At 39.5% G+C, this 16,050-nt stretch overlaps 1 protein-coding gene across 3 annotated transcripts in view; it reads right to left on the minus strand.

The window, feature by feature from the left end:
* Positions 1-1,641: 1,641 nt before the first annotated feature.
* TRIP4 (thyroid hormone receptor interactor 4) overlaps positions 1,642-16,050 on the minus strand; it is a 66,747-nt gene continuing 52,338 nt past the window's right edge. For 2 of the 3 annotated variants that reach the window (XM_045447914.1, XM_045447915.1), the window contains 2 exons: positions 9,330-9,432; positions 1,642-1,945 (listed from right to left, as the gene is read on the minus strand). In XM_045447914.1, coding sequence (XP_045303870.1) covers positions 1,878-1,945; positions 9,330-9,432 — 171 coding nt within the window. In that variant the 3' untranslated portion in view covers positions 1,642-1,877. Of the gene's footprint in view, positions 1,946-9,325; positions 9,433-10,048; positions 10,154-16,050 lie in introns of those variants that run through there. The other variant, XR_006704055.1, reaches the window with a different exon arrangement.

A 16,050-nucleotide genomic window follows, 5' to 3' on the forward strand; every position in this document is an offset into this window, starting at 1 on the left:
CTAAAAGGCTTTCACAGTCTAACCATGAAAAGAAGTTTCCAAGTTACTCTGCCATTTACTCTTGTGGCACCAGCTGCATATTTTGGATGCTGAGGTGGGTTCTTGTAAATCTGTAATGTTCTTGTAAACTTTCTTATCACAGCACACAAAATGGTTGCATAACCTGAACTCTTGCAGCTCCTGATGTTTTTCTTTAGGTGTACACAATCTACCCAGGTGAAAAAAAATCAATCCAGACTCCTCTGTGCTTGAGCTGTCATTCACATAAAAAGGCAGGTAACTTTTTGTGGTTGTTGTTTCCTGGGTCCTTCACCTCCTGCCTTTTGGTTTTATTTTGGTACTCAGAAAACGAGACAATTCCAGTGCAGAATTCAAGATATTACTGCTTGGTAAACTATTAACACAGTGTGGCTTCATTAATAATACTAGGGTCTTCAGGAGACCAGAGTGTGGCTTCATTAATAATACTAGGGTCTTCAGGAGACCAGAATGAGACTTTTTTTTTTTCCCTCTAAAGAAGTACCATTAGCTGTCCTTTCCATTTTCTCTACAGAAGTTGAGCAGGAAAAGAAAGAGAATACTGCATATTTGCATTACCAGAACAAGAATCGGGTAGGTTTTCCCTGGGAATCCAAAGTGATCAGGCCCCCACAAAACCAGTGCCTAGAGCTATGCAACAAGCAGAGTTCACAGTTGAGTGAACATCAATGCATATGAGTGGAGGCATTTCAATGCAAATACATGCTGAATATGAAGGATTAAAGAAAGGGGAAATTAATCTTTTTCATAACACAGGGCACTTTTTTTTTTCTCTCCTGCGTGCTCTCTTTTTTAAGTCATGCACACAACTGCTGGAGGGAATCCAACTTCCCTAGTGTGGTGGTGGTGCTTTATAAAAAGCAGAACATACACATTTAAGACCATGAATTTCCTGAGGATGCCAGCAACTGAGATTCTGACAGCTTTGCTGAACAGACTCAGAAAAAAAGTGTTTCACTAAGTAGGGCCAGACTGATGAGTAAAAAATCTCATTTCAAATCAACCTATTTTTTCAAAGCTCATAGCTTCCTGAGGCGTGATGGTTTAAAAGGTTGGGTTTCAGCATTTGGGGGTACATGAATACATTTACTGAAGGGACTTTATTTTTTAGTTTGCTTCTAATTGTCCCATCTAAGTGATGCTTTTGCAATACGCACAAAATAAATAGGGCAGTTTCATGTTGCTTGAGCAAGTAGCTCTATCTTCTCCCAGTCTGATCTTCTTATGTCCTAACATCTCAAACCAAAGAACAAAGTGGCAGCACCTTTTCAGGTTATCCCTTAAAAAAAAAAATCTGCCAATGAAGGTTATTCAGCTTTTGAAGACTGTTCACTTCAAGACATGTTGGACTAGAGCAAAAAACTTTTTAAAACCCTCTCTGTCCCATCACAGGTATGCATTAAACATAGGATTCCTCAAACACCTTAATACTCTAACCAGGCTATTACTTTGAAAAGAAACTTTAAAATTCAAGTGGTCTCTCAAATAAATTGTTAACCTTTGCTAAGAAAGTTCCCAATCTCAAATCCAAGCTTCAGAAAGGAAAGTAATTTCCAACTTCTTCTTTTCTGATACCATTTTGAGAAAAATGTCAAAGACCTAGAATTTTTAAAATAGCATTTTATAAATAATGTATTCAAAGATTTTGACCTACTACATAAAGTAAGAATCCCACTCTTTAAGAAAAATATACAGATTTAGGTAAGAGTCTAAATTCTCAAAGATTCAAGCCTGATGCCAAGCCTTTAGATTTCTAATGCTTCAATTCCAAAGGACCAGTGGATAGCAATTTTAGTACACAAAACTCCACTATGCTGTATAGCTCCTTTTCTCCTGGGTCAGACAGCTTTATTCTGCTTCATTAACCCCTTCTTTGCTCCTTGATGGATCTTGGAATCCAGTTTCCCTGTAAGGGAGAAAAAGAAGCCTCATTATTTATTTTTTATATTTGCAATGCAAATCTTTCCTGGCCTCCCAGGTCTTCTGGTTCCTGTTTTCCTGTCACATTCAATTATCTTGCTTCAGGACTTAGACACTTTCAAACTTCAGAGTTTCATTCTGTAAGAATGAGGAAGCAGTGGGAACACTGTTTAAGGACACACAAATGTGGAGACACACACACACACACACACACACACACGATGAGTATTCATTCGCCTAAAGAATCTAAAGAATCTAAATCGTTAATATTTCTAATTTTGTAGGTAGAAGAAAAGAAACAACACGTTTTTCAGGAGGTCTCATGCTAAGGCAAGTTTGAAAAGAATACACATATATAATAAAGGAAGGCATTTCACACAGTGGGAAACTCATTCCTCTGACCTGTTAACTGGCTGAGCATAATGCATGAACCTCCCTCGCAGTGAGAAAAGCAGTTCAGTTCACCCCTTTGCTGCCTCAGACTTAATAGGGGGAGTGACCTGAAACAGTGGAGTAGAATCCACATGAATGGTTTACTGACAAAGGGCCCCTATCACCAGCTAAGAAGGGCAAAGGTCATAGGCTGTATGACTCTTCTAAGTGTTAAAGTTAGAAAACAAGCAACCTTCCTGTCCCAGGTGACCCTAATGAGAGGTACTTTACTGATGTGGTCCCTGACCTCTGACTCCTCAGATCTACCAGGACGGTTTGGTTCAGTGGTAGCAGCCTTAGGAGCCATCCATCTCATGCATGAAAACAATCTTAACAAAGTTCCTGTCTGTCTTACACATTGATTTCTCCCACAAAGAGTCTCACTTAAGTCAATAGTGATACTGGCACTGAACTGAAACAGAAACAGGTCAGTTTAGCCTCAGCATTACAAAAAAAAAAAAAAAAAAAGATTAACAAACAAGGAGCTTCCCTTTAAGGCAAGCCAGGTGTACTACAGCCCACACCCATAACTGCCCCCCCCCCCACATGCTGTCATTTTCATTTGTTATAGCAATCAGGTGTACAAGAAAGAGCAATGGAATAGAAGTCAGGAGACTCGGGTGCTAGTCCATCCCTCTGTGTTATTAACTAGCTGTAAAACCTGGGGCAAGTCATTTAGTCTCTCTAGACTTTAATACTCTCACTTGTCCAACTAAGAATACATGTCTTGACTACTGCAAAAGATTGTGAGAAAATAACCTCAGGGCGCCTGGGTGACTTAATTTCAGCTCAGGTCATGATCCCAGGGTCGTGGAATTGAGCCTCTTATTGAGCACCACCTACACGGAGCATGGAACCTGCTTAACATTCTCATTCTCTCTCTCTCTCTCTCTCTCTCTCTCTCTCCCCCTCTGCCCATCTCCCCCCACTCATGCTCTCTCTCTCTCAAATAAAATTTAAAAAAAAAATTAAAAATAATGTCATCCTAGTTTCCCTTTTTAAGTTTTCTTAAGTTTTGTTTTCTTTTTCTCCTCATCTCTCTACGGGTATACCTGTCTCTGGAATAACATTACTTCTTTTTCTGGGCTTCCTCAGAAACCATCAGTAAGCAATACCCTGAATGCTATCCACTAGCATTGTCACAATGCTGTTGATTTTAATTTGGGCTTTACAGCACAGAGTATTCCCAGGGATTTAGGAGTCTTTCATCCCCCAGGCTGCCCAGCTGGAAATCCGAAAATGTGCCAGCAATCTGGCAAAAAGCCCTACTACAAGGCAAGTTTGCCTTTATATTCCTAACGCTACCATAGTGAGCATCAAATGGTAGGTGCTCGGTAAATGTGTTCATCAAATGAATTAAACAAAGATGGCAAGGCAGACATTACAAATTCGAAAACCTTTGCACTGTAGGGACTAAGTAACCAAAATTAGCAGATATCAGATAAACGCTAAGAGTATCCATTGAAAAGGTGGTGGTACCAGAAGCATAAGGAAGTACTGCATCTCACTCAACTTTTTAGGACAAGCTAGGACAGAATTCAGAATCCCACTTAGGACTTCACACTTCTAGTTCTCTAGTCCCTGAGACTACCTAGCTGTATGTGAGGAAGTCACCTAGTCACTCTTATTCTCAGCTTTTTCTATGCCAAGAGGAAATTGGACTACGTTGTACAGGAGGATTCTTCCAGCTCTATGATATTGTGCCCTAAAAATGAAATGTGATTAGAATAATTTGTTTCTGAGGCAATCTGATAAAGTGCAAAGAGCAGGAAAATCAGAGACAGAAAGATGTGAGCAAAATACAACTTCTATAAACCTATTTACTCAACTGAAAAGTGAAAGGAGTAAAAAATTCCTAACTTACAAAGTTATTGAGAGAATTACAGCTAACATTAAGTGCTTTCTAAATACCAAGCACTATGCTGTTTTTTAATATACATTAAGTCATTTAATCCAATAACTAATTGAAATACTATATGTTAAAATGCTTCATAAACTCAAAATTCTCTGAAAAAGTAAGGGTAGTCATATTTATGCTGAGGCTTGGGAGTATGTTTCTTACTTATGGTCTCAGTTTACCTTACAACTCTAAGCAAGTCTATTAACTATATGTATTTCAGATTCCTCTTATAAAAAAAGAGCCATTACCTTCTTGACACCCTCAAAGCTTTACTGTCTAAGAACATTCCAAGTATAATCTTTGGAAAACTCCAATCTGATTGTGAAAGCCCTCAAGTGAGACCAGCTCAGGTAAGATCAACCCTATGAAGCAAAGCCCTCAATGGATAGGCAAACTAATCCCTGGCTTCAGGGATGATGTCATAAAATGGAAAATAGGAGGAAGGAGATATAAAGGAAGTAGGACTTCTGGAGCATTCCCAGGGATTCAGAAATTCTTTCATCCCCTAGACTGCCTAAGAAAACTATACATGTGCCAGCAATCTGTAAGCTCCTTATAAGTAAGGACTTCTTTACATCCCTAACATCTACCACAGTGACTGCCAACAGTGGCCAGCTTAGGCCAGTTGCAGGCAATAAAGGCAAGGGACTGGGGCCTCTTGCACGAAGAAGCAGTCATCACAGTTCCCCTAAGATGGCAGGAATTCTGAACTAGTTCTAGTTCAGCCTCATCTTTCAAGACTTGGGATCTGGACAGTTAACTACAGTTACATACAGAACACTCTTTTAAAAGCAGAGTGGTAATGCTTAATTTCTGTATTTCTCCAATATTTTTACATTTAATACCTACAGCATCTCAGTGTTAACCACATCCTCAATCATGGTGCCTAAGGAAAATCAAATGCATGTGCAGCAAATGGACAAGAAGTTAAAAGGGGAAAGAGTATTTGTCATCAATTGATATAACTCTCCTAGGGATTTCCACATGCTTTGCATAACATATAAGGCAGTACTTAAATGCATTTATAGAGCAAGTAGTTCATTTAATGTAAAAAGATTTCCTTTGTCTCTTTGAGCATTTAACCTACTCTATTATACTGTTTTGCATTTCCTAATTTGAGCAGACACAAAGCCAAATGATATCATATTACACACTGTACTTTTCTGAATGATTTCAAGAAACGGAATTATCCCCAGGTCAAGCAAGCTCAAGTTTATGTGTCCAAAAGCATAAACCAAAATATATGCCTTTACTTCCAGTTATGGAGTGAATAAGTCATGGGAATAAAAGGTACAGCATAGAGAACATAGTCAATGATATCATATTAGTATTATATGGTGACAGATGGTAGCCACACTTGTGATGAGCAGAGCATAATGTATAGGGATGTTGAATCACTATGTTGTAAACTTGAAACTAATGTAACATTGTTGGTCAACTATAGTCAAAAAACTAAAAAATGTATACATACCTTTAAATTTAAGGCATACACACACACACACACACACACACACACACACACACACACACAGGGTACAACAGGTAAATAGGTTGTATTCTAAAACTTATTTGCAAGTCAGAGTTTGGAACTTGGAACATGTCTCATAGAACTAATCTATAAAAGATTCCTAAGCCATCCTACAAAACAAAAACAAGAACAAAAACATTTAAGCCAAAGTACTATAATTGAAGGAGAGTATTATTAATATTATGGACCTTTACCATTTAGTGGAACAATATAGCTAGAAGAAAATGTGAAGCATTACAGATTAACAGCCAACTATGTATTTTCCCCTGTGGCAGTGAGAGTAAAGACTTTTTCCAGCTGTAAGCTACTGAAGGTGGCTCCTTTGGACTATAAGAAGAAAGTTCTGGCAGAGTCTAAGATTTTAAGAGATGGTAAAGAGGAATGAAGGATGAAGGAATGAAGAGTTATAGGGAATAGAAACTTCACACCAAACTATATCCTCAGGTAGGATGGTTCCCTTTCAATAGAATTTTTTTTTCCAGGGTGCCTGGCTGGCTCAGTCGGTAGTACATATGACCCTTAATGTCACGGTCACGAGTTCAAGCCCCACGTTGGGTGTGGAACCTAAAGAGTTTTTTTTTTTTTCTGATGCACAAAGGGATTGGTCACCCATTCTTTCATTTTTTCTCTTTAAATTTCGCTTATTTCTGACTGATGTTTCACTTTGGCCTAACAAAGAAGAAGCTGCGGTCTCACAATTTCTACCTGAAACAAGCAGACAGCCCATTTGGCTTTTTAAAGCTTTTAACTACAATCGGGAAAGGACAGAAAGTTACTAAAGCTTTCCTCTAAGAGCATCATTCCTCCCCACCCCTCTACCCCCCACCCCCATTAAACCTTATTGAGAAAAACAGAGGCCATATATGTAGTGAAAGTAGGTCTCTGGGTAGAGAAAGTACTGGAGTAAAACATTTCACAGAAATATCTAAACTGTTTACAGAGAACATTTTCTCACAGGAGATTAAGCAGCAGGTAAAAACCAAGATAGGGGAGGAAGCTAAGAAAAGGTTATGGGGACTAAAGATCAAGTAGCACTGGGTATGGGAGAAAAGACCTAAAATGTTTTCCTGCTACCACCAGTGCTGATATCAGTGCCTAGAATAAGGTGAGAATGTAACAGGGAGGGATAGAATGCCACAACCAAAAAAGAGGGACAAGAGAGAGATTTAAATACTAAATAGCAGAAGAGTGCCTGGCTGGCTCAGTAGGTAGAGCATGTGACTCTTGATCTTGGGGTTGTGAGTTCAAGCCCCACTTTGAGTCTACAGATTACTTAAAAATAAAATCTTGGGGCACCTGGGTGGCTCAGAATGTTAAACATCCGACTCTTGATTTCAGCTGATGTCATGATCTCACAGTTTGTGGGATCAAGCTCCAAGTTGGCCTCTGTGCTGACAGTGCTGAGCCTGCTTGGGAGTCTCTCTTTCCCTCTCTCTCTGTCCCTCCCCAGCTTGCACTGGCTCATGCTCATTCTCTTTCTCTCTCTCTCTCTCTCTCTCTCTCAAAATAAACTTTATGGGGCGCCTGGGTGGCTCAGTCGGTTGAGCATTTGACTTCAGCTCAGGTCATTATCTCACGGCTCGTGAGTTCAAGCCCCACGTCGGGCTCTGTGCTGACAGCTCAGAGATTGGAGCCTGCTTCAGATTCTGTTTCTCCCTCTCTCTGCCACTTCCCTGCTCACTCTCTATCAAAAATAAACATTAAAAAAATTAAAAATAAACTTTAAAAAAATAAATAAAATCTTTAGAAAATAATGATGAGATCGATCAATCAATCAATCCTAAATAGTGGAGAGGAAGAAAAAAGTTTCCAGGGCCACTTGGCAACCAGCTGGGATAGTCTGAGTTGAATAATATGTAGAAGTCAAGGGCAACTTATGTTCAGATTTTCTGATATATAGGAATCTAAGGAACATATGTCTCATAAATCATAAGAGTTGCCTGAATTTTGTGATGAATATACATTAATCTAAATTCACAGTCCAAGCATCTTATTTTGTGATCGTAAGCAGTATTACTCAAAGTGTAGTCAGCTGAGCAACAGCATCAGTATCACTTGGAAGAAGGCCCAGGAACCTATGTTTTAACAGCTCTCTAGGTGATTTTTATTTGCAGTACAGTTTGAAAAGTACTTCTCTATAGAACAGATTTATCAAATGGCTAGTTGGTCCCCCAGGTACAGTGTGAGGTAGAATTGTGCACAACCTAAGACAATGCATGCCCCCAAATTATCCAGTTCACAGAACGGGAAAGCAGTGTCACAGAGGCACAAAATAGTAACTGATGTGAGCAAATGGGACAGTTTCTGAGGTTGTTTTTATTTATTTTATTTTATTTTATTTTTTAATGTTTGAGAGAGCATGCATGAAAGTGGGGGAGGGGCAAACAGAGTGGGGAGGGAGAGAATCTGAAGCAGGCTCATCACTGTCAGCACAGAGCCTTACTTGGGGCTACATGCCATGAACTCCATTTGCATTGTGAGATAATGACCTGAGCTGAAATTAAGAGTCAAGACACTTAACCAACTGAGCCACCCAGGCGCCCCAAGGTTGTTTTTAAAAATAAGTTAGGCAGAAAGACCACCACTATGTATTTCCTGAGATAGCTTTGAAACAGAAGAGGCTGAGGTAGGACTAGACAGAGGAAGAGAAGTTGGTAGTAGTAGAAGAGTTGGAGATTGAAAAAGTAAAGTCAAAAAAAGTGATTAAGAAGTGAATATGCAAGGGTGCCTGGGTGGCTCAGTTGGTTGAGCATCCAACTCTTGGTTTCAGCTCAGGTCACTATCTCAAGTTTTGTGAGTTTAAGCCCCACATCGGGCTCTATGCTGGCAGTGTGGAGCCTGCTCGGGATTCTCTGTCTCCCTCTCTCTATGCCCCTCCCCCACTCTCGCTGTCTCTGTCTCTCTCAGGATAAATAAACTTCTAAAAAGAAAATAAAAAGAAGTGAATATGCAGGAATTCAAAGAGGGTACTATAATCATAAATACATAAAGCAAAAGTTACAGAAAAAATAAATCATCGAGAGGTTTCAAAAAGAGGGCTAGGTTAGAGCTTTAGGAACCAGTAATCAAGGGCAAATTGGGAAGTGGAGCCTCCAAAACACAAAAAATAGACACACAAACTTCAGTCTTATTCTTGGATTGAAGACTGAAGAACAATGAATAAAGGTCATTATTGCCATTGGCATTGGCTTACTACTTCCTTTAATGAGCAGTGCAGCAGAGCAGAGCATACTCTTTTGGCTGACAAATGAGGATTTTAAATGTAATGGGATCTTAAATGCAAGTTTAGAGTGATTCACTAGCATACCATTAACTGTGGATCAACGTACACTTTGGAAAGGCTATATTGTAGTTAACTTAACATTAAAGTTATCACTAAATATAATCATATTAACCCTCCAATACTTGACATGCCATAAAACAGAGGAAGAAGAGATTTTTAAAAAGTTGAGCAAGGGAGACACAAGACACAAAGAAAAGAAAATTAGACCATCAAAGTTTGTGACTTACAGATTTTTGGATTTCCTTTAATAGGAAACTTCACAATCATTTCCTGGGGATTTGTGCAGATGAAAACAAATGGAGAATCAGATTCTTGACTCATGTCTGGATACTGTGAAATATAAAAATAACAAGTTCAGACTAGTTGGGACAAATTTTGAATTTCAAGGAGATTAAAGGATGTCCCAGATTTCACCTCAACATTCTGATGATAGCACTCTCCATTTTAGTCAGGTAAAGAGGATTATGCTTAGCAAGCAAGAACAAACCTTCACCTTTCCCCAGGCCTTAGCACAGTGGTCTTATGCAATGTATTGCCTGCCATTTCTGACTTCCTCTAATGGGAACTTCTTTAAAAAAGAATACCTGATATCTTCCCAGAAGAAACAAAACTGACTGTTCTTTTTCTTTTTTTAAGTTTATTTAAGTAATCTCTACATACAATGTGGGGCTCGAACCCACAAACCTGAGATCAAGAAAAAACTGACTGTTCTTTTAACATAAGTGACTGAGAGTTGGGAGAGTCACAGGTCTCCTTCTGGAACATCGGGCACCCCCTAGGTTAACTCAAGTAAAACACTGGAAGATTTAAGAAAAATAGAACATTTGTGGAAATTCTGCAAGAAATAATCAACAGAGCCCTTCTTTCACTAAAAGGAAGGAAGATGATTCATTCTGAAAGGTATGAACATGCAAAAGCTGTTTTGCTGGATGCATTCCAGACTTACTTAGGGTGAAAAGGTAACTGGTAGAGCAATTCTGAAAATTATTTAGAAGCCTCCTTTGGATCTCTCATCACAAATCTGTGTGAATACTTAGGACTTGTATTCCTTCTGCAAAGACAGACACAGAACCTGGAGTAAGACTATGCTGGCCACATAATTACAATTTAAGGAACAACTGAGGGTTGGCAGAAAGTGCTCTCTAGCAATGCCCAACTGATTTGTTGTTTCATTATTTCCTACCTTGGGATGTCTTGTATTTAGCATGTTTGACAAATATGACTCATAGGTTGACTACAACTATGGGTCAGACTTCATTCCCAGAGGAGCCTTTCTCCTAGTAGCTACCATCCTAGGTACGCACTTATTTTCCTCTCTTAGTCACCTGCTAAGATATATCCTCTAAAGACCTAAGGCTCTAAAGTAGAAATGGAGGTTTCAGTAAAATAAGAAAATTCTAATTTCTCTGTAACTAGTGGAAGCATAAACAGTTAAAACTTCTTTACTGACCACTTGACCCCTCTGTCTTAGGTGGTAGGTAACGCTATGGAGAAAACAGAGGAATTTTAGCAGCTTTTGGTCCTGCCCACATACCATGGCTTTCAGTGTGGGACAGGTGTGGCATGTACTTTGATAAAACATAGCTTAATATCAAGCATCAGACACAATTATATTCTGAGGCAGGATCAAAATGTTCATGGCAGAAAAGAAAGACTGAAGATGAGAAGGAAAATCCTCTTCTTTCCTTATCCCCTGGATCTTTAGAACTCAAAGAAAAGCAGGTTCCAGCTGTTACTGCTGAGGTGCTTTGGCACGAATAAAACCAGAGGCTGCCATCAAGATCTTTCAACCTAATTCTACAGAGGGCAAAACAGCAGCAGTCACAATTTCCATCTCCAATTTTCTTCCTCTCCCCTCTGTGTCTTAAGAGTATTGAGGCAGAGGACAGGCTGCCAGGACCTCATGGCTCTGCTTTTCTGGAACTACAAGCTATTTCAGTCATCCTCTCCTCTTTTTCCTGCATCAATAAATGTTCCCTCTCTACTGAACCAATCCCATTAACAAACATAACTTCTGTAATGTCTGCCATAAAGCAAAAACTCTCCAGATCTCGCATTCTCAAGCTACTGCCCCATTTCTGATTCTCTTTACAACAAAATTCATTAAGAGATTGTCTGTGCTCTCTGCTTCAAATTCGTCTGTTTTTTTTCTTGAATTCACTATAAACAGACTTTCACTCCCATCACTCCACCAAAATTATTCTTCATCAACTAAAGGTCATTGTTCACTTCCATGTTACTAAATCAAATGGTCACTTTTTCAGTTCTCATCTTAAATGATCTACTTGTAGAATCTGACAGAATTCTTGTCTCCCCCCTTCTTGAACACATTTCTCACTTGGCTTCCAGGATATCATTCTCTTCCTGGTTTTGCTATTTTACTGATTGCTCATTTCCCCATCCTTTAAATGTTGGGAGTGCTTCAGGGGTCAGGCCTCAGACCGCTTCTCTCTCTACATTCACAACCTTGGGGATTTCCTTCAATCTCAAGAGTTAAAAAATAAGGTCCTGAATTTCTAACTATGAGAGGTGATGGATGTTAACTAAATTTATTGTGGTAATCATTTTGCAACTTATATATGTATCAAATCCTTCTGCTGTACACCCTACACTAATACAATGTTATGTGTCAATTATATCTCAATAAAACTGGGGAAAAAATGAGGTCCTGAAAGTAAAAACCTAAACCACAATGAGATACTAGTTCATGCTCAAAAAATGACTACAATAAAACAAAATAAAACAAAAACAAAAAACATGGAAAATAACAAGTGCTACTAAGGATGTGAAGGAATTAGAACCCTCATGCATTGCTGGTGTGAATGTAAAATGGTGCAGCTGGAGTGGAAAACAGTGTGGTGGTTCTTCAAAGAATTAAAGCAATTCCACTTACATGTATATACCCAAAAGAATTCAAAGTAGGGACTCACATACTTGTGTACCAACGTTCATAGCACCATGATTCACAATACCCAATAGTATCCACAATCCAAATGTTCATCAGCAGATGAACAAAATATCGTACATATGTACAGTGGAATATTATTCAGTCTTAAAAAAGAATCGAATTCTGATATATGCTACAACATGGATGAATCTTGAAATATTATGCTAAGTGAAATAAATCATGCAAAAGGACAAATATTGCATGATTCTACCTATATTAGGTACTTAGGATAAGCAAATTCATAGAGAAAAAATAGAGGTTACCAGGGGGTGGGGGGAGGAGGAACAAGGAGTTATTATTTAATGAGTACAGAGTTTCTGTTTGAGATGATGAAAAAATTCTGGCGGATAATGGTGATGGGTTGTACAACACTGTAAAAGTACTTAATGCCACTGAATTGTATACCTAAAAATGGTTAAAATGGTAAGTTACAGGTTATATATTTTATCACAATACAAACAAAATTTAAAAAAAATCAAGATCCTGAATTCTTCTCTAAACCTGCTCCTGTCTTATCCATACCCCCTTTAAAATGAGTGAATGATCCCATCTTTCCAGTGGTTCATGCCAAACCCCCACAATCAACCCACTGAGAAATCCTATTAACTCTACCTTCAAAGGATGTCCAATACCTCATCATTTCCTAAGACCTCTATAGCTACTCCCTGATCCAAGCCATCATGTTTCCTTGGATTACCACAATAATCTAATTGGTCTGTTTCTGCCCTTAACCTCTTTCTTTTCTATTTTTAACACAGCAGTCAGAACTATTTAAAAAAATATATCAGATCATGTCACTCCTCTGCTTAAAACTCTCCAGTGGCTTTTCATCTCATTCAGAATAAAAGCCTAAATCCTCACCGTGACCTTCAGGTCCCTAGACAATCTGGCCCCCCATTTTCTTTCTTTCTTTCTTTTTTTTTTTTTTTAATTTTTAATGTTTATTTATTTCTGAGAGAGACAGAGTGTGAGCAGGGGAGGGGCAGAGAGAGAGGGAGACAGAATCCAAAGCACACTCCAGGCTCCGAGCTGTCAGCACAGAGCCAGACGTGAGGCTTGAACTCACAGACCGCAAGATGCTGACCTGACCTGAGCTGAACTGGACGCTTAACCGACTAAGCCACCTAGGTGCCCGTGGCCCATTTTCTGACACCTTTTTCTACTACTTTCACCCCCACTTTCACTCCACTGTGGCCACAATGGCTTGTTGTTCCTGTCTCTGGGTCTTTCCACTTGCCTAGTCCCTCTTCCTGGAATGCTCTACCCCCTAGCCCAGATATCCACCTGGCTTCTTCTCTCTTTCTTCAGAACTTTATTTAAATGTCAACTTTGCAGTAAGTTTTCCCTCATCATTCTATTTAAAATCGGAGCACCAAACTCCTCACAAACTTGACACTCTCAACCCCTCTCTCCTTTTTTTTCTCTTACAGCACTTACCATCATCTGATACTACATAACTTTACTTATTTAAATTTTTAAAAGATTTTATTTTTAAGTCATCTCTACACCCAACATGGGCCTTAAATTCATAACCTATAAGCTTCCAACTTCGGCTCAGGTCATGATCTCACAACTTGCGTGTTCAAGCCCTGCGCCAAGCTCTGTGCTGCCAGGTCAAAGCTTGGAGCTTGCTTTGGATTCTGCTTTCCTCTCTCTCTGCCCCTCACCCACTTGCACTCTCTCGCTCTCAAAAATAAACATTAAAAAAAATTTTTTTTTTTTAATTCACAACCTAGAGATCAAGAGTTGCGTGTTCTACCAACTGAGCCAGTCAGGTACCCCTAAAAATTTAAATATGGCTTCCCTTTACTAGGATGACAGCTCCATGTAGGCAAGGATTTTTGTCTGTTTTGTTTATTCCTAAGCACTTTGTATCATGCCTGACACACAGTAGGCAACCAATAATTATTTGTTGAATTTGGGGCATTTGGGTGGCTCAGTTGGTTAAGTGTCCAACTCTTGATCTCAGCTCAGGTCGTGATCTCAGGGTCATGGGTTCAAGCCCCATGTTGGGTTCTGTGCTGACAGCTCAGAGCCTGGAGCCTGCTTCAGATTCTGTGTCTCCCTCTCTCTCTGCCTCTCCCCCACTCACACTGTCTCTCAAAAATGAATAAATGTTAAAAAAAAATTAAATTTGTTGTTGTTATTGAATTAAAGAACAATGAATTTATCAACTTGTGCATTAAGGTTATCTTTTTTTTAATTTTTTTTTTTTAACGTTTATTTATTTTTGAGACAGAGAGAGAGCATGAGCAGGGGGAGGGTCAGAGAGAGAGGGAGACACAGAATCTGAAACAGGCTCCAGGCTCTGAGCTGTCAGCACAGAGCCTGACACTGGGCTCGAACCCACGGACCACCGGATCATGACCTGAGCCGAAGTCGGATGCTTAACCGACTGAGCCACCCAGGCGCCCCTAAGGTTATCTTTTTTTTTTTTTTTTTTTTTAATGTTTATTTTTGAGAGAGACAGAGACAAGATGCGAGTGGGTTAGGGGCAGAGACAGAGGGAGACACAGAATCCAAAGCAGGTTCCAGGCTCTGAGCTGTCAGCACAGAGTCCCACATGGGGCTTGAACTCACAAGCCGTGAGATCATGACCTGGACCGAAGTCGGATGCTCAACTGACTGAGCCACCCAGGCGCCCCTAAGGTTATCTTAATCATGCTAAATACACACAGGCTGGGAACTAGACACTCTTAGGATGATAGCCCTGGGTAAAAGCAGGTGCTATCCTATAATCTGTTACCCCCCCACACACACACCCCCCCCCCCGCCAAGATAAATTAGAACTCTTGGCAAGTGGGCCAATAAGGCCTTATGTTTAATATAAACTACCCTGACATATATTAATACAGTAAGCAAATGTCAAATAACGGGGGAAATGATGGACAAATGAAATTATAGAACAAGAGGTTTATAGGACCCATTCTTGCTTCACAATAAAGATAAACATCAAAATCAACTTTCCAAACTTAATCTAAATCCAAGTTTTATGTGAATATCTCTTTTCCCAAACTACTACTGAACTTCAGGAGGCTTACAAGAAACAGAGCTGACGAGCAAAGAAGCCTGCAAAAAAATAAAGCAAAGGCCTATGTGTTGGGAAAAGGGGTAGAATACATTAAAGCAAAGTCAGTTTGGCACAGCCTCAGTACCTCCAGAAAAGCATAATCACTGCAACTGGGGTCTGGACACTATGGACCACATTAAACACTGACAAGTCAGTGACTTACAAGAAAGGGATTTTGGTCTGAGAGTAAAAAGACAAAAATGCACCTGATGGAGAGAAAAGTAAATTAGGGGCACCTGGCTGGCTCAGTCAGTAGAGCACATGACTCTTGATCCTTGGGGTAGTGAATTCAAGCCCCACATTGAGTGCAGAGCTTGTTTTAAAAAAGGGAAAAGTAAATTAAGAGAAGGTTCATATTTAGAAACAGTGTGAATAAACTCCGGACGCTACAGTAAGGGTCAATGAGAGCACATCAGACAGGTTAGGGAATGTGGATTTTAAGATCAGGCAACTCAAAGCAACCATCCAAATTCAGTAACAGATTCCTCAGGACGTTGCTGCTGTTCTTGCCTATGAAAACATGACTCCTATCACCTGGTTTCCAGCCTGATGAGTGGGGGAGGTGGGCCTACTCTTCTTTCATGCCTCATAAATTTCATAGCTGTCTAACATAACAGGTAATTAACTACTAAACAGCCATTTTCTTCTCTTCTCCAGAGGGAAATTGTTCACCAGTCGTTTAGAAAACATTTCTTTTGCCATTTTCATAAGAGAAAAAAAAAGGTTAGTAGTTTTTGGCAATCACTACTAATTTAGAGTCAAGTGGCCATTTTTACCAACTCTGCAAGCCTCCATTTAGTCCTTGTACTGAAATGATCAGTAACTCCTAAATGATGTCACTCTTGACAACAAATCCCCAGATGACCTATAAATCTTATACCTGTCTCCAGAGGACTAACAGCTACCACAAACAGTTAAGAAAGAACTCACT

This window comes from Leopardus geoffroyi, chromosome B3 (genome assembly GCF_018350155.1).
Source record: "Leopardus geoffroyi isolate Oge1 chromosome B3, O.geoffroyi_Oge1_pat1.0, whole genome shotgun sequence".
Classification (NCBI taxonomy): domain Eukaryota; kingdom Metazoa; phylum Chordata; class Mammalia; order Carnivora; family Felidae; genus Leopardus; species Leopardus geoffroyi.